General features: G+C 40.2%; 6 protein-coding genes across 9 annotated transcripts in view; 3 read left to right on the top strand and 3 right to left on the bottom strand.

The window, feature by feature from the left end:
• The window catches only part of glsb (glutaminase b), a 34,010-nt gene extending 32,687 nt beyond the window's left edge, over nucleotides 1–1,323 (bottom strand). For both annotated transcript variants that reach the window (XM_054615665.1, XM_054615666.1), the window contains exon 1: nucleotides 926–1,323. In XM_054615665.1, coding sequence (XP_054471640.1) covers nucleotides 926–1,224 — 299 coding nt within the window. In that variant the 5' untranslated portion in view covers nucleotides 1,225–1,323. The remainder of the gene's footprint in view (nucleotides 1–925) is intronic.
• A 2,042-nt stretch (nucleotides 1,324–3,365) lies between these two features.
• Nucleotides 3,366–10,136, top strand: fkbp7 (FKBP prolyl isomerase 7). The gene is made up of 4 exons (XM_054615626.1): nucleotides 3,366–3,638; nucleotides 4,273–4,424; nucleotides 6,126–6,253; nucleotides 9,207–10,136. Exons 1-4 carry the CDS (start codon nucleotides 3,421–3,423, stop codon nucleotides 9,366–9,368), a joined length of 660 nt encoding a protein of 219 aa, XP_054471601.1. The 5' UTR covers nucleotides 3,366–3,420; the 3' UTR covers nucleotides 9,369–10,136.
• A 362-nt stretch (nucleotides 10,137–10,498) lies between these two features.
• Nucleotides 10,499–13,876, bottom strand: osgepl1 (O-sialoglycoprotein endopeptidase-like 1). Its single transcript, XM_054614855.1, is given in 8 exon segments — nucleotides 10,499–11,345; nucleotides 11,445–11,516; nucleotides 11,615–11,745; nucleotides 12,096–12,244; nucleotides 12,873–13,077; nucleotides 13,175–13,224; nucleotides 13,227–13,561; nucleotides 13,646–13,876. Coding segments are annotated over 8 exon segments (1,239 nt in total). The 5' UTR covers nucleotides 13,858–13,876; the 3' UTR covers nucleotides 10,499–11,260.
• Nucleotides 13,877–14,302: 426 nt separating this feature from the next.
• On the top strand, nucleotides 14,303–19,173 carry adat3 (adenosine deaminase tRNA specific 3). The gene is made up of 2 exons (XM_054614856.1): nucleotides 14,303–14,391; nucleotides 17,357–19,173. The coding sequence occupies exons 1-2, from the start codon at nucleotides 14,380–14,382 to the stop codon at nucleotides 18,416–18,418; spliced, it is 1,074 nt and encodes a 357-aa protein (XP_054470831.1). The 5' UTR covers nucleotides 14,303–14,379; the 3' UTR covers nucleotides 18,419–19,173.
• On the top strand, nucleotides 14,306–16,459 carry alkbh6 (alkB homolog 6). 2 transcript variants are annotated; one of them, XM_054614858.1, is made up of 2 exons: nucleotides 14,306–14,391; nucleotides 15,347–16,459. In XM_054614858.1, exon 2 carries the CDS (start codon nucleotides 15,352–15,354, stop codon nucleotides 16,054–16,056), a length of 705 nt encoding a protein of 234 aa, XP_054470833.1. In that variant the 5' UTR covers nucleotides 14,306–14,391; nucleotides 15,347–15,351; the 3' UTR covers nucleotides 16,057–16,459. The 2 variants fall into 2 exon arrangements, with proteins under 2 accessions (XP_054470833.1, XP_054470832.1); XM_054614857.1 differs by lacking the exon at nucleotides 14,306–14,391 and adding an exon at nucleotides 14,928–15,202.
• A 132-nt stretch (nucleotides 19,174–19,305) lies between the features above and the next one.
• On the bottom strand, nucleotides 19,306–24,158 carry ormdl1 (ORMDL sphingolipid biosynthesis regulator 1). Of its 2 annotated transcripts, none has more exons than XM_054614859.1 (4): nucleotides 23,822–24,158; nucleotides 22,310–22,489; nucleotides 20,719–20,870; nucleotides 19,306–20,407 (listed from the first exon to the last, which is right to left on the bottom strand). In XM_054614859.1, exons 2-4 carry the CDS (start codon nucleotides 22,481–22,483, stop codon nucleotides 20,272–20,274), a joined length of 462 nt encoding a protein of 153 aa, XP_054470834.1. In that variant the 5' UTR covers nucleotides 22,484–22,489; nucleotides 23,822–24,158; the 3' UTR covers nucleotides 19,306–20,271. The 2 variants fall into 2 exon arrangements, with proteins under 2 accessions (XP_054470834.1, XP_054470835.1); XM_054614860.1 differs by having other exon boundaries at nucleotides 20,320–20,407; nucleotides 20,715–20,870.
• Between the last annotated feature and the right edge of the window lie 19 nt (nucleotides 24,159–24,177).

The raw sequence follows: 24,177 nt of genomic DNA, 5'->3' as shown, positions 1-24,177 counted from the left end.
AGGAAAAACTACTACCACAACTTCAACTGTGGACAGTTAGTTAAACATAACATTTGCATTAGTACATATTCTCTATGTTTTACTGTCACATGAAGCAGTCGAAGCCTCAGAGACTAAATTGGGCTTTTCTTGTTTTCAACTTTCTCTCAGCCTACTGCTGGAGAGGACAGAAAACAGGCATAGTCAGTAGCCTGATGGCCCTCAAGCTGTGACCCAGGCCACTTCACTAAAGGTGAGTGGGAGGGCACACTAGAAACTTCCAGAAGCCTCAAACACCAGTTCACACAGTCTGATCTCCAGCCAGGCCGCCATCCTTATTATAAAACAACCAACAAAGTGATTACAATCCTCCTATGTTGTGTCCCGGCCATGAGTTGGTGTTATTATCCTCCACGTGATCTCTGACCTTGTCACATCGACCCTGCTGCCTCCCTTTCAAGCAGCGTGTTGTCTCCACAAGAACAGATAGCTAACCAAAAAGACATCCAAGCCGGTAAAAAAAAGGTCAAATAAATTCCTAATTAACTTTGGGTTTAAGTTGCTGGCGCGGTATTTATACAGCTCTTCTTGGCACAAAGCCATCGGAGGCTGCACCCAGTATTCAAGTCACACACACATGGTCTGTGAAGCCATGGCGGTGGGTAAGGTATATTATTGGACACCATCCGTGTGTGTCTGAGGGGAGAGGCTGTTCCGTCTATTGGCAACACATCTGTATGCTATGTTAAGGTGTGAAATGTAAAGCTAGCGCTATTTAACGCGGTTTTAGCGGCGGCGAACAGCGCAACGTGCATCCAGTTGCGTAGTCGTATGCGTCACAACTCGCCATGTTTCCTACGCCAGCCGCAACAAACCACGGTGTCGTGCCAGACGGCTTGTCGTCGTCCCCCCACCCCACCCCAACGAAAGGGGGCTTGAAACCTACTTGTCGCTGGACGCTTCGCCATCCTTCTTCAGCTGTTCGTCCAGCTCCACGGCACCCTCCGTTTTCGTGCAGTAAGAGCGGAACGGGGCGGCGCGGTGCGCGGTGCGCGGCGGCGGGCGATGCGGAGCGGCATAGAGGAGCCTCAGCTGAGTGGAGACCGCTCTGGCGTCAACGGAGGCGGCGCCGAAGTAGCAGTGGCGGGTCGGCAACCAGCTCTTCTGTCTAGAGCCGGACAAGGGACGCTTCAGGCTGGCTTCAAACAACTCCTTCAGCACTGTCGAACACCTGAAATGTAACATCTCAATCCTGTCGGGCAATGAGAGAGACTGTCGTGGTTCCAAATAGAAAGATAGATATATATATATATATCCGGTAGTTTCCGCTGAGGCTGCTACCACGTTGACTGACTGAGGGGCGATGACTCAGAAGCACCGGCAGCCAAAGATAAATAGAAGCGCACGTTCACGCCCACACGGCTCCTATTGGTTCAAATCGAAATGATGCGCGCGTCCGAAGATGATTTAAGGCGCTTCCAAGTCTGCTATTGGAGTGTCTTCGTGTCTTCGTGTCTGTCAAGTCTGGTTGAGTATTTTTTTCCTGCACTGTAGGATGATTGAATCTGTTTGCATGGCAGGAGTGTCAGAACGTGAGCAAAGCAATGTATTGCCTCACAAACTCCATATCCATTTAAGTGTACGCTACATTTAGAAATATTTCTGAAACAGAAAGTAAAACTATCAATGCTCTTTTCAAAGTCACAAGACCCGGTTGACAAACATTATAGATTGTTATACTTTTAGTTCAGGTACCCATGAGAATATATTCTAAATATAGTGTAACACTTAATATAATATAGATTTTTTATTTTTTTTAGGTGGGCCTTTCTTTTAAGTGTCTTAAATACGTTTTGTTGCTGCCCGACTCTCACAGGGACAGTGCCAAGAAGAGACTCAAAATTACCACAAAGTTACATAACAAGACTACAAAGACACCTCATTAACTAAGACATGTTAAACAGCTGCAAAGAGATAAAAAAAAAAAGACCTCAAAGACAAGAAAAGGAGCAGAACAACTGCAAAGAGAACCAAAATGACTTATTTCTGAAAACAAATGTGTAAATTTGACAGTATTCAATGGTGAGAAACATTGTTTTTTTTATCCTGTATGAATTGTGCCATGTAATGCAGTTTAAAAGATAGTTTTGCAGGTCGTGAAAGCCAAAAAACAACTGCGACTGTCATTAATGACAATGACAATCAATTAAATTATTATTTAAATAGAGATATTTTTATGTAATTTATATGCATAGGGGGACATTATTTTGTGAAAAAGCTGTCTCATCATAAATACTACTGATGTTGCTGCCATAACCTTTTTTACGTTTTGATTTATAGACTAATTTGTTATACATATTTTTCTGTGATAGCTTTTCTGCCAAATGTACAACTTTTACTTATTTTTATATATACTTTCTGCTCTGTTCAAATTAAAGATCATTTCATCTTGTCTCACCACAGTGTAGTTGAAAGTGCCACCACTGTTGCCAGTAAAGTAAAACTACTAAAATCTGGCTCATGCCCTGTTCTCTTTTTCATATAGCCTAACCTTTGATACATGTATTTCTATATCCCTGGCATTATGTTTAACTGCACTGTACTAGAAGCTGCTCTTTGTTTAATAAGGTTTTATATAGTTTATAAACTAGTATGCATATGTGATGATAATGAATCTCAGACTTGATGCACAAGTATTTTACAGTTTTAGTTTTACAGCAGTTGTATATTACATTACATTACAGTCATTTAGCAGACGCTTTTATCCAAAGCGACTTACAATAAGTGTATTCAACATAGGTATTCAAGAGAACTACTAGTCACCAGAAGTCATAAGTGCATCTCCTTTCTTAAACAAGCATCTAAAAGCATAAACCAGAGCAAAAGTATAGTGCAGAAGCAAATTACTACGAAAACAATAATTGCAACAAACTAATACAAATACAATAGGTGCTACAAACTACTACGAATAGGATAAGTGCAATAAACGAATACGAATACAATAAGTGCAGCGAACTGATACGAATACAATAAGTATAAGCATAATCTTCACGTGTAGCATTTTTTTATCATTTTAGCACATTTCCCACTTATTTAATTATAACCCTAGGTACTCATTCATTCCATACACAACATACAGTCATCTATAACGTTTTTGGAATGAAATTGAGGTATTGGATGTTCTTGTTGCTCTTAGTTTAGTCTGTCAGGCTGAAAGCCACAGCAAGGTCGTCTCGTCCAATGAGCTGTCACTAAAGGAGGGCCAGGGCCAGGGCTTGGGCCAATCAGAGTGAAGGAGATGGCATTTACCGAACGAGAAGGGAGAAATCCCTGACAGTCTAAATTGAGGGCAGTAAAGCCCATCATAGCAGCAGCTATCCACGTCCTCCGGTGTGTTCAAACGTCGCTCCCAGAAGTTGCCACGAATACACAGACAGCGGCATGATGTGGAGGCTAGTAAGCTGCACACTGTGCCTCTTTGTCTCCTCACAGATCGGTTTATGGTGCGTTTTGGCGACAACAGCTGATCTGGACAGCGAGGTCAAGATTGAAGTTTTGTTCAAGCCCGAGGAGTGCACTCAAAAGAGCAAAAGAGGAGATCTGATGAACGTCCATTACGATGGGTTCCTCGCCAAAGATGGTTCTCAGTTCTACTGCAGGTTTGTGGTTTTGAGAAAAACTTATCTACAGTTAAAATATATATTATCTCTACAGGCCAAATTATGCTGTGAAAGTCCACATGCAAATTTGAAGGCACTTTATTAATGTATTATTATTGTTATTATTTAGCTTTGATTTCTGAAGGGAGTGGTGAGTAATCACTAAAGGTTTCACATTGCATGTTATGCAAAGGTTTCCTTACTGTGTTTAGTAGAATTCTATACCCTTATGTCAGTGTGACCTAAATGAAGAAAGGGTTGGGTAAACAACTGTATAACACAATTAAAAATTCTAACCAAATCTAATAATATATTATGGGAAATATTTAAGTATATAGTAAAAGATTTCTCCAAATTCAAATTTAGAGAACTAAATAAACTGTAGTTAAAACTGTGTATAGCATTCCAACAGTCCTCACCTGGATCTATGTTCATAAGGGACAGTATGAAGAGTTATTGTAGTAGGGAGGGGGGCTGAATCTTAAAATGAATTTGATTATAAAGCGAGACCATCTCTGAACCCCCACTGTAATGGTACAGTCCCTAACCAAAATAAAATATATGTATATTCCATAGATGTGAAGGGTAATCTATTGACAGGATGTTGTTTCTTTTTCTCCTGTATTTGTTTCAGTCGATCAGACAAAGCTGGGCACCCTCAGTGGTTTGTGCTGGGCGTTGGACAAGTCATCAAGGGCCTTGATAAAGGGATGGAAGACATGTGTCCTGGAGAGAAACGAAAAATAACCGTTCCACCTGGCCTGGCCTTTGGAGAAAAAGGCAAAGGTAAGTAAAAGCTATGCACAGTGATGTTTCACAAGCGTCAGCAGAGGGTCTATGTTGCCCATTGCTTTCCTGTAGATTTTGTATTACTTTAAGTTTTATTGGGTTTTCAGCTCTGGAAAGAACATAATGAGCATTCGTACTACGCATCACCAAAAAAACCCAATGCAAAACCATAGATTTACACAATGAGATTACATTAAAGAAGGTCTTAGCCCCTAATATTGTTCGGACTCTAAGAACACTGGATCCTGCACTTCCCATAATGCATCATGATAGAATGTTTTAGACACTCCTTGCCTAGTGAACATCCATGTCTTTCAAACTCCACAGCCTCAGTTTGTAATGTCATAAATTTGAGTTCCCTAAGCCCGAGCCGAGATAACCCTGATTACATCACTATGATCACCAGGGTTATTTCCTTGACTTGAGAAAGCTCCTCCAGAGCCACATAATACATTATACAACTGTTACGGTAGTGCTCCATGTGATGAGTAAACTGATAGTTATGTGAGTGTTTTCTTTAGTACCAAGTACCAAAAAGTTATATTACTAGGCAATTAAAACGTGTTACAAAAATGTTTTTGTCCACGTGTTCTCTGATGGACCGCCTGTTTCCAGAAAGTTTTATGTTTGCAAGTAAATGCCTTGTGAAATAAATGTATGGCAGTGGCCCAAGGGAACATAGGAAATCAATGAAAATGGGCAGCAGTAGTATGCATATGTTGTGATTAATGAGTTAAAAACAATCAATTCTACTTAGACATTCATTTCAAGTGATTATTATGTAGTATTGTCTCTGCTGGAAGAGCTGCTATCATACTGTCTTCTGTTCTTTCACAGCACTTTAGTCGGAAGGGCATCGCATCCCGTTTGCTACTCATCCCACCATGGCATGTACTGTCAGCATGCACAAAGGTTTAAAGGACTATACTTCACCTCGCTCTTCCTTGCATGCATTGGAGCTTTTAGAAAACTAACAGCTGATAAGTGTTTTAACTTTTCCTAATTGTTGTTCATAAATGCACTATGTTATGATCTGACTCTGGTGTTGCCCAGGCTGGGATTCTGCATTTCAGGTTTCTTCACTTGATTTCACTATTTGACTACGGAGGACATTGTTTTGCTGAGAGTTCATGCTTTAGTTGTCCCGACAACAGTGTGCTTTACAGTTACATACATGTAAACATCTCAAAGGTCTGAGAGCTGCTGATTGAAAACCCTCTGTTGTACAGCTGCTATGGGACCTGCATGTTCTTGTTTTTTTACTTTAATTGCATGTTGCTCAATGGACAATATATTATTTTCTTGCTGAATTAATGCCATATCTCTTCTTGGTCTTTACATCTTCTTAATGACTTTAGCTCTAGATGCCAAATCAGCACTATGTTAACAACAATTAGTTTATATAGTTAGTGGCTTTTTGTTCAGTTCATCACAAAGTCTGAATATGTAGCAGAAGCACTAACCAGATAAACTCAGTAAAATGCAACTCCCATCCTTCCTGAAATGTTCACCGACTTCACAATTCCATGTGTGTAACGGTTAGCAAGCAACTTGCAGCTCACAAGCTACTTGTTGTAAACCCCTGCGTTAGAGCATGATGAAAATGATCAGTAACTATGGGGTCACGATTATGACATTATAATTGCTTGTGGTTTTTATAGAATCTTGATGTGCTGTTATTTCCTCCTGATAAAATAGATCCTGTCCCGCCCAACGCTACGGTGGTCTTTGAAGTGGAGGTCTACTCTGTTTCCAGGGGACCACGCAGCATGGAGGCTTTCGGACACATGGACCTTGATAAGGACAGAAGTCTCACAAAGGCTGAGGTAATAATAATTCACAAGCTGGTAATTATCACAAAAGTAGCTCAGACAGGAAAGGCAATAACCATGGTTGGATTAACATGCTAGTGGGGCCAAAATAAGCTGCTAGGCCCCTTTTAAACACCGGTTACTCTTCCTGTGCAGTGTGTACATGTTTCCATTCAGGATGATACCTGGGATTCTGTAATTAAATGTCACCAGAGAGAAGAGGTAACTAGGCAGTATTGGCACCACAGTCTTGAAAATAAACAACATCCAATGTTGTTCCATTCTGTTTATTAAGGAGGACAATCCAACCTTTTTATATAAAATGCAATGGTGGATGAGAAATGTATCACCGGTGATGAAGCGCAGCACATTGTGATATAGAGATTCAAGAGGTTATAAAGGGGGCAGCTGTGGCGTAGTGGAGAGCAAGGTAGTTCTCCAATCAGAGGGTTGGTGGTTCAATACCTGGCTTCGGCAGTTGATGTGTCCTTGGGCAAGACACTTAACCCCAAGTTGCTGCCATCGGTGTGGACTGGATGTTGCATGAATGTTAGTTAGAGTCTGATGGTGGCACCTTGCATGGTAGCCTGTCATCAGTGTGTGAATGGGTGAATGATATGTAATATACTACTGATTGTAAGTCGCTTTGGATAAAAGCGTCTGCTAAATGACTGTACTGTACTGTAATAAAGTGAAGGGAGCATGGATGTATAAAAACATCTGGATACAGCATTGGAGGTGGGGCTTATATAAGTTGCTTAGTGGCGCAAGAAGCAAAAAAAGTTTGACTTCTGAGTATAAAATTCTGATAAAATGACCCTGATCCTCTGACTGTTTCCACACCAGCCTCATTCACATAAACAGAGAAAGAACATAACTCTGGATTTGGCTATTAGTGCATTTCACAACCTTTAGGACCTAATGAGTTAATAGGGGCAATTTAAGTGTTTGTACTATTAAGTTGTTTCATTTAAAAAAATAAAAAAAAATAAAATCATCCGATTGACAGACGTCTCTTTCCCAATGTAAGCCTATGGGGAAAAGTATCTTCAGGCCCAATGGCATCACGTGATGGATCCCAAAGATGTAATACCACGCTTTGGCCACTATGTACAATTTGCTTAAAAGCCCGGAGCTCTTCCTGGAGGTTTAGAAGTGAGAAACATGCATATGTACAATATCAACATAATCAAGCGTTGTAGATTGATTGACCTTCAGTTTGCCTGATGGGTGTATGACAAGTGCAGCTCATTGTGATGACTGTCCAAGGATTCAATTATAGTGTTAAATACATCTACTGCAGCTGTTGTTGTGCTATGACTTGATCTAAATCCTGATTGCTCCGGCTTTCATGTCTGTCTGTGAGATTAGTGGGTAGGTATTAAAGTCACTAGGGTCACCTTTTATGTAATGCGTTAACCTGTGCAGACTTCCAGGTTATCAGCATTTTGCCGGATGTAAATGATAAAATATTCAAACCTCACCTGAACTTACTGACAAAAAAATAAATAATTGAGGAAGAACCAGGAGATGGAGAGCCAGCACCTAAGGAATTCTTAGTGAAATGATTGTTGAATATATTGCAAGAAGAAATGAAATCATGATTGAAAGCTTCACACAAACTTGATTTGTCTTTCAAGTTCTGATTTTCAAGACTGATTTTAGGAGGGAGCAAGGCAGATCATTTTTTTTAAAAACATTGCATTGCCAGAGGTATTTGCAAGCGAGGATGAGCAAAAGTCAGATTTGAGATCTGAGACTGTTATTCTGTCAATGCCTGAAATTCTGCCAGTCAGACAGATGATTGGTGGTTTGGGCTGTCTTCCAAGCTGCGTCTCTGACAGCTTTGGAAGTCTTTTTGTCAGGGCCACAGTAACGATAAGTCTAAACACAACATTTAGGGCAATAAGCTGATTCATTTTTACTCACAAGAGAGATGATCAGATCAATACCACTCATTGATAGTATTCTTGTTTGTGCATTAATTATGGAGCTAAAGCTGGGAGGTGATTAGCTTAGTCCAGTTTATGTACTGATTAAACAAATACAATACATTGTTATAGGTGAGCTTTAACGTCGTACTGTCTACGTTACCAGAGAGTTTCACTAGCTGTTTCACCCTGCTGACAGTCTTTATGCTAGGCTAAGCTAAAGTTAGCTAATTGCTTCTGGCTTGAGCTTCATAATCGTCACACAGACTTGAGAGTTGTATAAATCTTGTCATCTCCTTCTAGGAAAGTAAGTAAATAAGTGTTTTGTTCTGTACTGTCCTTACATTGTCAGACATGTGATTTAGTAGTGGGTCTATTTTTAACAGATCAAATTAGCACGAATAAAAATAAACTCAAAATGCGTTTCCCATCCCAGTGAACCTTCATCTAAATTGGATTTTACACTTTTACTTTATTTTCTAATCACAGGCTTTCTGCCTACCAAGAATGAAACAATCCAACCCAAAGTAACCTCGCCTCAGCAAGACTGAAGGCCATGTTTGTTTCTGAATATCTTATTATCTCACATCATAAACATCCATTGATTTTACTAGAAAGCTGTGAGGCTATAAGTCACTTTACCTTAAATTAATTTACTGCATTCGCTCGCAGTAATTCTTTACAGTATTGTCAAAACTAAATCAAGGACAATATCAGTACTACAAACCACCAAGGAAGCCTATTTTAAAAGGGACCAAAATGTTTGCTTAACCCCTGATTTTCAGTTATTAATGTTATGATAACAAAATGTAAAGAAGGCTTATAGTCATGACGTTATCTGGATTGTTGACAGCATATTGGAAGAAGATGTGAACGACCCGCTATCAATACCATTTACAGTTTTAACTATCACCCATATGATATGCTGCTTGTAAGGCACAACAGTTGCTCAATATAGAATAGCATTGTTGTAAAAGTACAATAAATGTCTGTTACTGATTCCAAAGTGTGACCAATGAAGTGCTTTTATTTTTCAGGTAAAAGCATACTTGAAACTGGAGTATGAAAAAGGTGGGAAGCCACGTGATGACCCGTTCTATGAGAAGATCATGGCAGATATATTCCGCAAGAGCGACAAAGACAGCGACGGACACATCAGTGCCAAGGAGTATAATATATACGAACACGATGAGCTCTAATGTTGGATGTGGATCTTGGAAATTATTTTAAATGATGTACTTTGATCAATTAGAGAGAAAACATGAATAGGTAAAGGAAAAAGCCAGATGTTCTCACAATGCAGATGGTTTTTTTTCTCCCTATGAAAATATTGAAGCAGTGAATATTACAATGAGACACCACTTTGTCCATGTTTGACCAGTTATCAAAGCCTAAATGGGATCTAAAATGCTGAAGAATCAGCCCCAGCTGTTCTGAGGTGGAATTTTCCTTTAAAAAGTAGACTAGAAGTGTTGAGGTGTTTGGAGTCACTAAGACATTTTTCCATACCAGCAAACTAGCCACTCATTTTTAATACTAAGTATTAAACTATGCAAGAACATCTCCAACACATAAGGAAACTTTTGTGCAAATACCACTAAATTTCGCATTTGAATTCATTTTTTTCTTTTTTTTTTTAAGTCTTGTGTCCCGATGAACATTGCAGCACAAAGAAGAAACCACTGTGTTGCACAATGTCCTTGGCTTTGAAACTGTCATGTGACTGTCATATGAGATCTGAGAGGATGGTTTAACCAGAGTTGAGAAAAAAGAGCCAAAATTGTCCCATCCTTCCTGTGAATTTCCTCTGCAATATCACACCAGTGTACGGATCCATAGAGTTTGTTGAAAGGATGTTTGTTCTGTCCATTATAAACAAGCCGGTATTGGTGGCTGTGTTTGACCAGTTTGATAATAAAGTGTTGTGGTTTTTCTGATATTTTTTCAAAGTTTTTTTACATCTTAATGTGGTCAAAATAGTGATGATCATTGTATCCAGTTGAAAAATTGTTGTTTTAGTAACACAAGAAATAAACCATATTGAAGGTTGAAAAATATAGTATGCCACAAGTAATTCATATTTTTCTCGAGGTTGAAACCATTTATGGCCTTTTTACTAAGATTAGAAAAAACGTTCAGAAGAGAATTTGTAGTTTAACCTCCAGCGTTGGTGGTTGTAACTGGTATTAGAGGACAGACCTGAAAAGACACATCTGTCTTAGCGTGAGGTGTTCTTCTGACCTGAAATGATCAGTCACTGTACAACCAACAAGCATGACATGCAAATTATTATGTCAGTGTTTCCTCTGTATATGTGTATATATAATGTTCCGTAGGAAAATAATTTAGATTTGTCCTCATTGGGTCAATTACTGTAGCGATTCCTCTCCAGTGTGCTGAGGTGCATTTATATAAACTAACCACTGGGTGGTGCTTAGCCAATAACAAACAAGTACATGCCTCAATGTGATTTAAATGGTATCTGCTGTACAGGGGTTTGACAGAATTGAATGGGGTGTACCTAATATCATTAACAGCTGTATATCTTTTGATCTATTTGGTTGTTAAAATGTTATACAGTTCTCCTTTATTACAGGAGATGATAAAACTTTCTTATTTATTTGGTGATCATGCATTACTATAGACAGATTGGTCTTACATACAAAGGCACAGTGAATACTTGTTTCCCTCTTGAGTAAGTAGGCTGCTCTCAGTTTTCAGGTGTTAAAAAACAGCTTTTTGTGTTACACATAATCAAATATAAGTGCATGCATACAGCAAAAAATCTAAAGACAAAACCTTTTACATTTTAAAATGAGAACACGTCCATGCCTTCAGATTGCTGCTGCCGTCATTCTTCTCATTACACAGAATTAGTTATTACACATATTTATTGGATACCCCCTCACAATAAGCTGAACTCTGAAATCCAGTCATAGAAAAACAACACATTTTCAGGTAGTTTTGTAAGGAGTTTTCAAACAAAACAAATCAACTGAGATGTATAAAAACATTTCTATTATATAGTATATACATAGCATATACCCTGAACTGTGAAAATCTCGGAGTGTCAACCAACACCAACAGTCTGTCAGTTGGGGATTTTCATCCTGACTGACGGCAACCTGATCGCTGCTGCCTTCACCTCTGCTGTCATGTCAACACCCAGCTGTGCCCTGGAATACAACATTTATGTGAGCTAATGGTAAAATCTGTATCTCAAATTACTCTCCACTGAAATTGCAAATGAGATCTTTGCTTCAGTGTTCACTTACTTTGGCTCATAGCAGACATCCACATCTGGAGAAAGTATTCCTTTCCCTTCTCTCAGGCGTTCAACACCGTTCCTGGTTAACAAAGAGAAAAGTATGTTTGTCTCAGACTGACAACACTTTACAGTGGGGCAAATCCTCCAATCAGATTGACTGAATGTCAATATACACACCATGCAATCATCACTCCATTGTCAGTGCAGAATTTGGCTGGAGGACAGAGCAGGCTTAGTCCTGTTGTGTCTGTGATAATGGTCAATGCCTTGCGGATATACTGATTGCTTGCAACTCCTCCAGACAGCACCTGTCAAGGAAGAGGAAATGATGAAATCTTGAAATCTATATTCACAGTTTACTCTTATTTAAAAGGATGAGAGAAGATACCGGGAACCCCCTCATATATAATGTTAATGTTAGAATGTGAGAGAACAATAAGAAAGTGTTTTAGCTTTCTTAGATTAAAATGTACTGTAGATTTAAAACGGTAAGTATTATTAATTGAACAATAAACACACACACACACACACACACACACACACACACACACACACACACACACATATATATATATATATATATATATATACATACATATATATATATATATATATATAAAAACATACATATATAAACAACCTGAAGTAACAAACTCACCAAGCTGGGACTGTTTAATGGCAGCAGGCCGTTTGCCTTACAGAACAAGATGGCGCGATGTGTTCGCTTTGCAAGATGAGAGGCGACTGTGTGCTGTGTAGAAGCTGCAATGTCATTCACACATGATAACAGTGTCCCCTGCTCTATACCTAAAGATGGAGGGGGAAAAATGACTAGTTTAATATATTTAGATATGAAGTTTCCCAACAGTTTCTGTCAACATTTGACAATACTGAGGAGTTAGAAGCGAAAACAGCAAGTACATGTTATTGAATAAACATTGATTAGGACTGTCTTTCTTTTTGTGCTTGTTCCTCATTTGATTCTTGTGTGCAAATTAAATATGTAAATGTTCCCAAACTGCCAGCTTTACATATAAACCGGTCAACCCTCTATTAATCCTGTAATTTGCTCATCTAGATACCCTTTTTTTTTTTTTTCTCTTGCATTTTGCAGAAGAATAAAATTCTAAAATGTGTTTCACAGCAGACATTTTGACTTTGTCATAGCAGGAAAAGGACAGGTGAAACTAATTACATCAGTGATCCCAGGAATCCTTGCAATGCAGTAATTCATGTTTTTGAGTTAAACCTGTGCTGGACAAATCAATGTATTTTGTAGAAAAAGCTCTTTGAATTTGATCACCGGTATACAGGTCGTGGTATTCATTTACGAGACCTTGTGTGTCCTCATCTGTTTCTCTGTAGTTGAGCTGCTGCAAAACTCGAATTTCCCCCATGGGGATCAATAAAGGAATATATCTATCTATATCTATACCTTCCTCTGCCTCTTTCTTCATTATCGTCTTGTTAATTTGATTCCGTAGTCCAGCGAAAGAAAAGCAGCAGTCGTACGTTTGTCCCATAGGTGTTGTGAAAGGGAACCTCATCCTGTCGCCATCCTTTGCTAGAAGCTCTATAGCTTGTCCTCCGCTTAGTGTGGAGCACTGTGGGTGTTTTATGAGGGCCAAACGTCTTGCCACCTGTGAATCCACAAAAGACAATATTTAATTTGATTATAATCAAAAATGGAACATCATGGCCACAAACGACAGCCATATTTTAGTGTTAAGGCCTCACTTTATCCAGTATATCCCCTGGAGCTTCATCCAGAGCGTGACCCAAAAGCAAAAGTCGTCCACTCCTCGAGCCACAGCGAGAAGTGAGTGACCGCCAGAGACGAGCAGGACCAGGAAGGGGAAGGCAACAGGTTGAAGCATCCTGACGGTCAGGGCGTGTGCTTCCATGTGGTGGATGGGGATGAAGGGCTTGTTGTGCTGTCGAACAAACTTCTGACTGAACTCAAGGCCGATGCCCAGGCTCAGGCCCAAGCCCGGCTTCACAGTGGTGGCCACAGCTGAGAGCCGGCTGGGGTCCACGTCGCTCCTCTCCAAAGCCTCCTGGACCACGCGCTCTATGTTTTCTCTGTGGAGCTGCTGTGCAACTGTGGGGATGATACCGCCAGTCCTGCAGCATTCAAAGGGGGGGATAAGTCAAAGCGAAATCCCTAAAGCAAAGATCTTGTTAACTGAATACAGCTCTGACACCCACCTCAGATGAACTTCCTTCTGTGAATGCAAAGATTCTCCCAGTATTTCACCTGTCTCATCCAGCACAGCAGCTCCAGTGTCGTCACAGCTTGTCTCAATGCCCAAAACCAGTCTGGAGCAAGGTGCTTTTCCCAGTGAAAGATAGCACCATAATGGGTGCTTAAGCTGTAGCAGTCTGTGCAGACATTTTACTTGTGTAGGGAACATGGTCATGACCCTTATGCTAGCCTACTGTGAGGTAAAATAGTCTAATACCTGAGGGTGACCTCACTTCATTTCCCATTGAATGTTAAACCCATGACGGAGACGAATAGGGCGACGGTGTCACACACAGGCTTCAGGGAAACCAAAAGCAAAAAACACACAAAGCCCGTAGAGTGCAGAGCAGAAAACACAAGTATACCCTGAAGTCTTTCTTCACTGAACCCTCGCTCTTACACCGTGTGGCTGCGTGACATGTAAATAATTCCGTGTACGTCAAGTTTGTGACCCTAGATTAAGAACAGACATCTAGACACTAACAAGAATACGGGCATAATATTCAAATTATTCCTGTCAAACGTATACTTTTAAATAGCCAAGAATTTGAGACGCTAGTTCGGAAAACAAAGCATGGGTCCAAAGTTTTGAAGCTGTATTTTGGGGGACATTTTAGTCAGCTGCACAGGCATGCAAGCATGGAGTCGAGTGACTGACTGGGCTTGTTGACTAAACGGTGCTTTCATTAAAGTTTTGATGCCGAAAGAGGTAAAGTTGATTTTTGTGTCACTTATAACGTAAAATGTGTCCGTTTTTTTTGTTTGTGTGGGCAACGGCGCTAAGCTGTGTGTTACCAACATGGCGCTGTTTCTGAATTTGAAATGAGTCCTTTCCTTGTGTTGGGAATTTACCTTTGCTGCCTTCACGGCTTCCGGAAATGCGGAACTCTGATCAAAAAAAGCACAATGACGCGGGCACAAAGTTGTGCATTGTGGTAAAGTCGACCGAGTTGCTCATACATTTCCTAAAACACTCAGTGTTGTAAAAGGCAACATATTCATTACTCAGTATAGCTAAAAAAAAAACACTTATTTACATTACATTACTTGCATGTATCTTGTATGTCAATGCATCAGCAGGCAACGACGACTTGAGTGATTAATAGAGAATCACCACTGCAAACCAATTAATATAAGGGTTCATTTCTAGTAATCCAAAACCAAAAACACTTCATTTGGATGAGAGTGTGATCGGATTTAACACTAGAGGGTTCCTAAGTACTACAACTTTGAAGGCAACATTACTCTCATTTGTAGGCGATTTTACCATTTGGGATTTCCCTGTCGATGGCTGTCTGCAGAAAAAAGAACCAGTACCCATTTCATGTGTCAGTGAACTTGTATCATACAATCAGTTTGACGTTATCTCTGTATTTTATTGTGTTGAAGGCATAGAGGGTATGTACAGGGTTTGTGGGAGCTAAATGTTGCTAAGGCTATCAACACACACGGAAATGCCTCGGATTACATTGTGATATTACAGCTGTGGTTGATGTGGGACGTCATGCTGCTAACAAGTGGTAGATTTCTTTATTATAAACCCATTAATTGGATAACCTGTACATTTTCCTCCCTGTTAGCCACCACCAGGGAGATTTGCTATCATTAGCACTTTTTTTTTTGTCTTTGGTTTTAACAAGCATTTCATGTTGACTTTTCTAAAGGAAGCATGGAACACCCAGCTTGTATTTTGGAGGAATTGAAGCAGTTTGTCGTAAACGATGCCCCACCGACAGTGTATTGCATCCCAGATTTCATAACGGAAGATGAGGAGTCTTATCTTCAACAGCAGGTGTATAAGTCTCCCAAAACTAAATGGACTCAGCTGTCAGGCCGAAGGCTTCAGAACTGGGGAGGGTTGCCACATCCAAAAGGCATGCTGGCAGAAAAGATCCCTGACTGGCTCCAGCCGTACTGTGAGAAAATTTCCTCTCTGGGTGCATTCGCTGGGAAAACAGCCAATCATGTGTTGGTGAATGAGTATAAAGAAGGGGAAGGGATTATGCCCCATGAGGACGGCCCTCTGTACCACCCTACTGTCACCACCATCAGTCTGGGCTCTCACACCCTCCTTGACTTCTACACGCCCGTCAGCGTCGAGGAGGGCGACGCGCCGCAGACAGAGGAGAGCCGCTTCCTGTTCTCCCTGCTGGTCAAGCCTCGAAGCCTTCTGATCCTGCAGGATGAAATGTACCAGCGTCTCCTTCACGGCATCCGGCCCCACGCCCAGGACACGCTGACAGACAAAGTGGTGAACCTGTCTGCTGCCGGGGCCTTGCCAGGAGAGACCCTGACCCGAGGCACCAGAGTGTCACTGACCATACGACACGTGCCCAAAGTGATGAAGACTAAGTTTCTACTGGGGAGGAAATGAAGAAAGACTGCATGATTGACTGATAGTTTGTTACAGTACTACATGCCACGTTTGTCTCCTCCTGGCTGCTTTATGAAGTGTATTTCAGTCGTAATCGATCACTTCTGGCTTTGTTAAATATCTGTGCTGCCTCAAGTGATCTTACTGCTGTAGTAACCTTTCTGGACATTGTCAAAGACAACAATACAGATAGGGTAGCAACTTGAAATTGTTTAAATTATGGTTTCATTCTCTAAAAATATTTTAAGGGAGTATGGGATCGATGTAGCAAATATCTACGGAAGAAGAATGGCGTCTTTAAATTTGGTGTTTTTAATTGATGAATGACTGTAATCAATATTCAATTGTTAAAATAGTTTCTGTACATCAACTTCTTGCATTACATAAAATGGATCTAAAAGTATTATTGGTTGTGCTTTGTGAAGGCATATGCATTGTTTACTTCATGGATTTATAAGGACAAGGTGGTCAACTGCTACAAAAATTAGTCCAACTGATAAACAAGCATGGCTCGTGGTTGATTTCAGATTTTCAACAGTGTATTGTATCGCAGATAAGTAACTAAGAATTGCTGGAAAAAAAGTGCCAAAGAAATGTCTGAGAATATTAAGAAACTCCATTGACACCATTACATAGTTTGTCTTTGGGAGAACATTGACAATTTTATTTTTCATCTCACTAAAATGTTATGATCCAGTACATTATATTGGTCACAGCTTTTAATTAATCAAATGTAATGTTTATTTATAAATAAATTTAAAAAGAGTAATGGCCAATATATTAAACAATATATGTTTTGAAACCCTCGGGTGTGGATATCAATATCGGCCTCAACATTCAAGTATCAGTTTGGCTCTTACTATAAATAATTTTTACTTCAACTAAGCGTATGAATGTTTTACAAATCGGAATGTTTCAGCTGAAACATACAACATTTTGTTGCATTTAAGAAATCAAGTAAAACATCCCAAAAAATCCTATCTTACTAAACAAAATGGGCTAAATTATTTATTTCTAGTCCAATTCTTTTCTTTTAAGTCTCAACTGGCTTGTTCTTGTTCTGAGTTTGATATAGGCCTAGACTGTTGGGACACAACCTGCCGGCTGATCTCTGTTAAGGACATAATAAAGTAAGCTGCATCTTAAAGGTCTTTTTGTGGTCTAAAGTGGTTGTATTGTAGAGAGCTGGCTTAGTTTCTGTCCAGAACGACTGAAAGTGTTTGTCATCATGTGCTCTGTCCTGAACATGCGCTGACTCTGTTTAACTTGTTTAACTCTGATGTGAAATCATATTTCCCAGGAGAACACCACAACAATGGAGCCACAGAAGAAACGCTGGAAAGGGTCAGTGTGCGACCCCGACTCCTGGGTCGCTTATCCCGTACTGTCAGATCAGCAGTCCCAAGAAGTCGAGCTGATTGAGGCATTCGCAGCACCCATTGTCAACAAGAAAGAGACTTCCCGCCTTCTCCGGGAGCTGAACGGCCTCTACCCGCTGAACGGCCTCCAGCACATCAAGAGGGTGCGGTCGGTGAAGGAGAAGGGCAGCCCTCATCCTCTGGAAGTCCTCGTGTGCCTCGTCAGTGACGCACCAGACCTGAAGGTGGTAAGCATCGACTCCCTGCTCCCCTCAGATGGCGTTCGACGAGACGGATTAGGAGAACCTTTTGTGGTTAAAGTCCCTGCACGTCCCCCCTTGACCCGACCCCAGTTTGAGCTGGCGACCAAACACTGGCCCACCTCCTTTCATGAGGACAAACAGGTGACCGTCGCTCTGAGAGGAGAGCTCTTCAGTCCGTTTCAGAAAGCCAGGATGCACACGTACATGACGGCTGCTTTGACTGCTGCCGAAGCAGGTGTTGAGTTGGGAATGGAGGCGGTGGGGGCCGTGGTGGTCGACCCGGCAACGGAGAGAATCGTTGCTGTGGGCCACGACTGCAGAGGTGACCATCCCCTTCACCATGCAGTCATGGTCTGCATCGACCTCGTGGCTCAGAGCCAGGGCGGAGGATGCTATTCCTTTGACAGATACCCTGCTTGCCGATTTACTTCACCAACTTCGGACACCTCTCAAAGCGTTGCTGGTGAAGAGGCGAGCTCCCAGCCGTACATATGCACTGGGTATGACCTTTATGTGACCCGAGAACCTTGTGTTATGTGCGCCATGGCGCTGGTGCACTCCCGGATAGGTAGCGTCTTCTATGGGACCTCCTCTGCCGACGGCGCCATGGGGACCAAATATAAAATCCACTCACAGAAGGATTTGAACCATCGATTTGAGGTTTACAAAGGCGTGGTGGGAAAGCAGTGTGAGGATCTGAATGGCCTGGTCAGCCACATCAAAAGAGAGATAAATAATTAACGTTTCAGTTTCATGGATGGGCTAGTAGCTGTGGAATTCAGTTATCACAGGTGAAACTGCAGGACTAAACCAATGTTTTTTTATTTATTTTTTTAAAGTTTTTAATAATTTGCTTCTTCTATTGGGAGCATGTGTATTCATGAATATTCTAACAAGGCACCCACCATAGTGCTGACTTCCTTTTCGGTGGGGGAGTTTGACCCCCTGACCTTTCTGTGATTTACAGGCTTGTGTGGAAGGCTTAACAAGTCAGACACAAACCTGAATTTGATTACGACATTAGCATCACAAGTAAGAGACAAACCTGAATTTGATTACGACATTAGCATCACAAATCTTAATTCAGGGGAAATGACAGCAGTTTTCTTTCGTAAGAGTCTTAGTGCATAGGTCCAGGTGAGGGAGCATTTGTTTTAAGTATTTTCCAAAATGGCTCAATGTACTGAATAGTTACAATCAGTATTTAGCTTCAGGACTTTATTCTCATTTCCTCATAGCTGCTGGCTTATTTGTGACTTCATTTTTTGTCATTGTTTTTTAAATAACTTTTTATGTGGAATCTGAAAGTATCCAGCAACTTGCAAAGCATGGCAAATTAGTTTTTTGACCATGTTGTATACAATTTTGCAGATTTTATGAAGTTTATTTGTAAAGCTTCTCTGTGTCATTCTGATGCAATTTGTTGTAATACTCAATCATTACATCTATTGAACTGTGTTTGTGTTAATTATACAGGTTAGGCTGGTGTTAATGTCTTTACCTGATAAGCCCAGTGTTTATTCTCAGGTCAGAATTTGTTTCCTCCACAGCTGAGGGTTCTACTGACCATAGTTTATGAGAACAGCTCACATCTAAGGTGGGTAGTAAATGTTCTATATTCATCTTTAGAAGTAAACCATGTGTGTTCCCTGATAATCTGAGAGAATCCTCAAAATAATTGACTTGTCTTCTGTGGAGATTACACAAAATCTCATTACATTCCTAAAATTCCCTAATCATCGGGAAACATGCTTATGCACAACAGTAAGAGATGAAACACTTAGAGGGCACAAACCTTTTAATAAGATTAAGAACAGGACAAATCAAGAGCTATGGACAAACAAAGCAGGACTAGCTGCCTTGATGATAGCAAAAAGTAAATCTAAAATAGAGCAGCTACATGAATGCAAGTTGATCACAGAGATACTGTAGACCTCCCTCAGTAAACACTTAACCAGACAACAATAATTTGTCTCATTTCTAAACACGTGACTTTTTCTTTAACATACAGGACATAACATTCACAAAAAAAAATAAAACTGTACAATGAGACAGCCTGCCCTGTTTGATTGAGTTACAAACGAGAAAAGATTCACATACCAAGGAAATTGTGCAAATAAAGAGTATGATTCTATTCTTCACTCAGCGTGAATAAGTTTGACACCCATTGCAAAATGAGAGTGTACCAATAAACAATGAGCCACAGGCCCCTACCCTTACGAAGTAAACATCTTTGAAAAATACAGTCAGGGACGTCTCTGTGGCAAGAAACAGACTCATACTCACAATTTGTGTTGCCATGTGAATTGAGGGCAAAGAAACAAACAAAAGTCAACCAAAAGCCTCACTGATTCCCGGGCCAGCCCAGGTCTATGCAGGCCAAAAATACATCGTTAAATATTCACATACGTTAGTAATGCATATGGCATCCTGTCATCTACAAACCTACTCCTGTTTATTTTAAACATTTCATCTTAAACCTGATAAACCTAAACGACGACAGTGACGTTCACACAAACTGTACACACGTCGGCAGTACGGATTACACTGACATTTCAACTTCTGTTGCTGTGGGCCACAGCATTCACAATAAATTAATACTTGTTGATGCCGAAAATTCTTACTCCGTGTAGTTGTGGCAGCTTGGGGATCAGAACGCTTAAAAGCGAGGCAGTGTTTATGACGAAGTGCGTTGTGTCATACTTTGTGTAGAAACTTGCCAGGAAGTATCTGCAAAACAAGACGGGTTAGTTAAAAAAACTAAACCATGACATCCCTTAATAGAAGAAATAGGCAGTAAGACAAAACAAAGGGAGTGAAGAACAATTGCCTGTATATTTAGGAACATTTTAGCATTTCGGTTTCCCTTTTGTTCCACAAAAGTAAATGCTGTTGTCGTGATCAACATCTTTAGCGATGAAGATGATGAAATGCTTTGTTTTATTTCTAGTAATGAGTGGGAATTACCAAACTATAAAATGTTTCCTGTAACTATGTCCACATCAGTGCAAAGACAGAATTAGATGATATCTAATACCTACAGAATGATTGGGGAGATGGTGAAGAACTTTCTAGATGACGTGAACTGCACGCCGTAGTCGAGCTGTTCCCAATGTGTGAGAAGTCGGGCTTTTCCTTGGTCAGGGGTCTCAAAGGGTGTGCCTTTCACCGCATGCATAAAGACATACATTCCCTGTAGAGACAAAAACACAGCCAGTAGAGCAGTGCTTGCAGTCTGATTAAGTCCTTTCTGTTTTCATCTTGTTTTTCCCATTATACCTTAGTATAGTATAGTATAGTGTATATATGTAAAAGAGGGGACCATTTATCTAAAGGGCTTTTCTCACTGCACTGCTTTGTGTCACTGTGAAAGCTGTCTTAGTCCAAGGATGGGGGCTAAAAAAGCTTTCGCACTGACACAATCCTGGCACATTCCAAAAGAGGCTAACCAACTTTAGCCTAGGGCTTGCTGGCCGTGCTCTGGAGCAGGGTTAGCCTCGAGTTCACCCTGAAAATCGACTAAGCACGGGGGTTAAAAGTTGCCGGTGTGAAACAGGGCTAAAGTACACAATATCATTTCATTACATTTTGGTTGCCCAATCTGTTTTAAGAGTAATCATGCATCATTCTAGAATGTTAACATTAGTTGAGTGTTTCAACGGAAATTGAACTCGGGGCTAGTAGAAATGCCCTGGGCTAAGATTAACCCAGGATTGACAATAGGTATGTGAAAAGGTACTAATTTATCCCAGGGTCAACTGTCAGACCAGGGCGAAGGAGATGTTGAAAAAGTGTAAAAAGAGATTATTTTTCTTTTTTTGCAAATATAATTATTTTGTACTATTTGCAAAGCATTTTACTTTCCTGTTGTCTTACAAAGAATTAAAACAATAAAAAACAATAAAATAACAATAATAAATACACATTGCAGAGACAAAAAAGGATGGGATGATGTAGATTTATTGCCTAGTAAGCTATTTTAGCAATGACAATGCATTTCCATTTGTGTGCCTCTTTGTCCAAATAACAAGAATGAAGCTTTAAATGGAAAACCTGCATTACAGAGGGAAAAGAAATACAACTAAAATGCTGACATATGGCCAAGGCATAATCAGCACACTGCAGTTGTATTGTGTGGGAAACAAAAGGCTATAGTTGACCTTAACCGTTACCGTTAATAGCCTTCCGTATTGGCTGTGACACGCAATCCTTGTAAACTGCTTCGAGCTCGCACTACTTCATGATGTCACACACACATCGACTTTGTTTCTTTATTTGAGGCCAGCCATGTAACAATGAAAGGTCAGTTTATGTCCACAGACCTAATGTGGAGTAGGGAAATTAGCATATTATGTCACGAGTCAGGCTGCCACAAGGACTCCCCAAAGGATAGAGCATATCTTAAAAAGCAGACAAGGTAACAGACACCAGGCTGGTCGGCTGAGCATGCATGCAAGATTAATTTGTCTTGTGTGGCTACAACTAACTTTGTTGTATTCAAAAAATGTTATCAAAAACACCCTAAAATCAAAACGATTATTCTTTTGGGGAGCAATAAGACATTAAACTTAACGGCCTGTCTTTTTGGTTTGACGTGGTGAGCAGCAGTGACAGTGTGAGAATGTTACTTACAAAGTTGTGTATAACATTAGTTAGAGTCCACACCAATGGTACACTGAAGAAGGGTATGCTCAAGAGCACAATGTGAAGTATTCCGACACCAAGCGCATAGGTCAGCCAGATCCCTCGACTGTTCATGACCCGAGTATTTGGGTTCACCTCACTGTGTGCCACACCCACATTCATTCTGGTCTGGGAACAGAAAATACATACATTTGGTCACAAATCAAATTTCTGTGCCAAATTTGTATTTGTTTGTTTCTCCCCCATTACCTACTTCTTGAAGAAGGAATAATGTAAATAGTAAAGTAGAAGTAGTTATATTGTTAATAGTAAACTTTCAGCATTGGCTGTCTTAATCATCATTGGGGTTAAAACATTTTCTTTACTTCAGAATAAACTTAACTCTTTTCCCATTGTCTTGTCCTAGTTCTTTAAGAGTTGTGTGTTAGATAAATGATGTGTGGCAATATCAATTAATCAGACTTTGACATTATGCAAACTATAAATGTTATTTAGGCTCTGAATACCACAATCCTGTACCAATTTTAAGCAGCCCTGAAAATAGCAAATATACTCTGTAAATGATCTACCTGCAGAAACAGCATAAGTGCATCATTTAAAATGTCCTAAATGGTATAGCTTTATTTGAAGCCACAAATGATACTATCTAAATGCCATTGTAGCACTTTGACCTCCCTGCAAGTCTAAATGTGATAACAAAACACACTGTGCAATCGTATTGAACTCTACCCTCAGACTTTAAGCTGCCAGGCTGGATTAAAGAACAGACTTGCAACGTTGCAGTTATTAAAGTCTATGATGCATTTCTTCCACATTCCCAACAAAGCTTGGTGCATGCCATCATTCAAGAGGCAATGTTACTGTTCTGCCAGCCAGATTAGATTTTGACATCTGGTATTTGTTTAAATAAATATATATTATATATACACACACACACACACGCCACTATGAATGACAAGACTCTTATTGGCTTTAGACCACATGTGAGTCTCAGTCTAACATCACGTTAGCCCTAACAGCATTAGACAAATGCTTGTAAGAAAACATGTATCTGCAACGACAGGAATGACAAGACAACTGGAAAGAATATTACATTTTAGACAATATTTGACAAAAGTTGCACACAAATATTACTGATTTAGTCTATTATTCGTTGATGACTTTTTGTAGCAATAGCAAAACAAACTGCTTACATATCCTTTAGTTACACAGATACACACAATCAAGCTGATACAACTTCTTATCGACCTAATGTAACTTGATGTTAACTATACTTTTGTATAATATATGTCTAACTTGCCTTGCCAAGTATCTAGGTGTGTAAACACGAGACGTCCCTTGCCTTGGACATGTCTTGGTCTCCAGCACATAGCCCAGACCAAACCACCACTATTCTAAACCAAGTTGTTCAGCTTCAGTACGTCAAGAAACAGTGAGACGCGTTATGTGGTTAAAAGCATTAAACATTAATCATTCATGCACCCAGCGTTGCGAACTTACGAGAAGTAGCGAGCAGTGGAGGTAGGTATAGAAACAATCTGCTATGGAGAGAAATGTTTATGTCCTTGTTGATGTGTGCAGGTCCCAAGCGCAGACAGCACGTCGTTAGACTGACCTGAGCGGAAGTAGTCGTGGCTCCGAACTATATCTGGGTATTGATGCCCTACATTTTTTTTCTAAGGCTGTGCCTCGACACCATTACGTTACACGAAGCAGATGGTTATGTACACGTTTCGATTACATGAGCCTGAAGTAAAGGTAAATTGGAGTCTGTCTTGCGTTTGGTTTTGGCATGACATCAAACCAAAAGATAGTTTTCTAATTACCCTTACCAAAATAAATCATACCTTTTAGTC

This window comes from Anoplopoma fimbria, chromosome 16 (assembly GCF_027596085.1).
Source record: "Anoplopoma fimbria isolate UVic2021 breed Golden Eagle Sablefish chromosome 16, Afim_UVic_2022, whole genome shotgun sequence".
NCBI classification, from domain to species: Eukaryota; Metazoa; Chordata; class Actinopteri; order Perciformes; family Anoplopomatidae; genus Anoplopoma; species Anoplopoma fimbria.
The sequence above is the reverse complement of the archived record's forward strand: the minus strand, read 5'-3'. Positions and strand labels throughout refer to the sequence as shown.

Excerpts from the sequence above, each read along its gene's own strand:
- fkbp7 (XM_054615626.1), top strand. The coding sequence starts at position 3,421 with ATGATGTGGAGGCTAGTAAGCTGCACACTGTGCCTCTTTGTCTCCTCA. Across the intron at positions 4,425-6,125 it reads CTTTGGAGAAAAAGGCAAAG|ATCCTGTCCCGCCCAACGCT; the intron begins GTAAGTAAAAGC and ends CTGATAAAATAG. Across the intron at positions 6,254-9,206 it reads GAAGTCTCACAAAGGCTGAG|GTAAAAGCATACTTGAAACT; the intron begins GTAATAATAATT and ends TTTATTTTTCAG.
- alkbh6 (XM_054614857.1), top strand. The coding sequence starts at position 15,175 with ATGTGGGACGTCATGCTGCTAACAAGTG. Across the intron at positions 15,203-15,346 it reads CGTCATGCTGCTAACAAGTG|GAAGCATGGAACACCCAGCT; the intron begins GTAGATTTCTTT and ends ACTTTTCTAAAG.
- ormdl1 (XM_054614859.1), bottom strand. The coding sequence starts at position 22,483 with ATGAATGTGGGTGTGGCACACAGTGAGGTGAACCCAAATACTCGGGTC. Across the intron at positions 20,871-22,309 it reads CTAATGTTATACACAACTTT|GGAATGTATGTCTTTATGCA; the intron begins GTAAGTAACATT and ends TTGTCTCTACAG. Across the intron at positions 20,408-20,718 it reads ACCATCTCCCCAATCATTCT|ATACTTCCTGGCAAGTTTCT; the intron begins GTAGGTATTAGA and ends CTTGTTTTGCAG.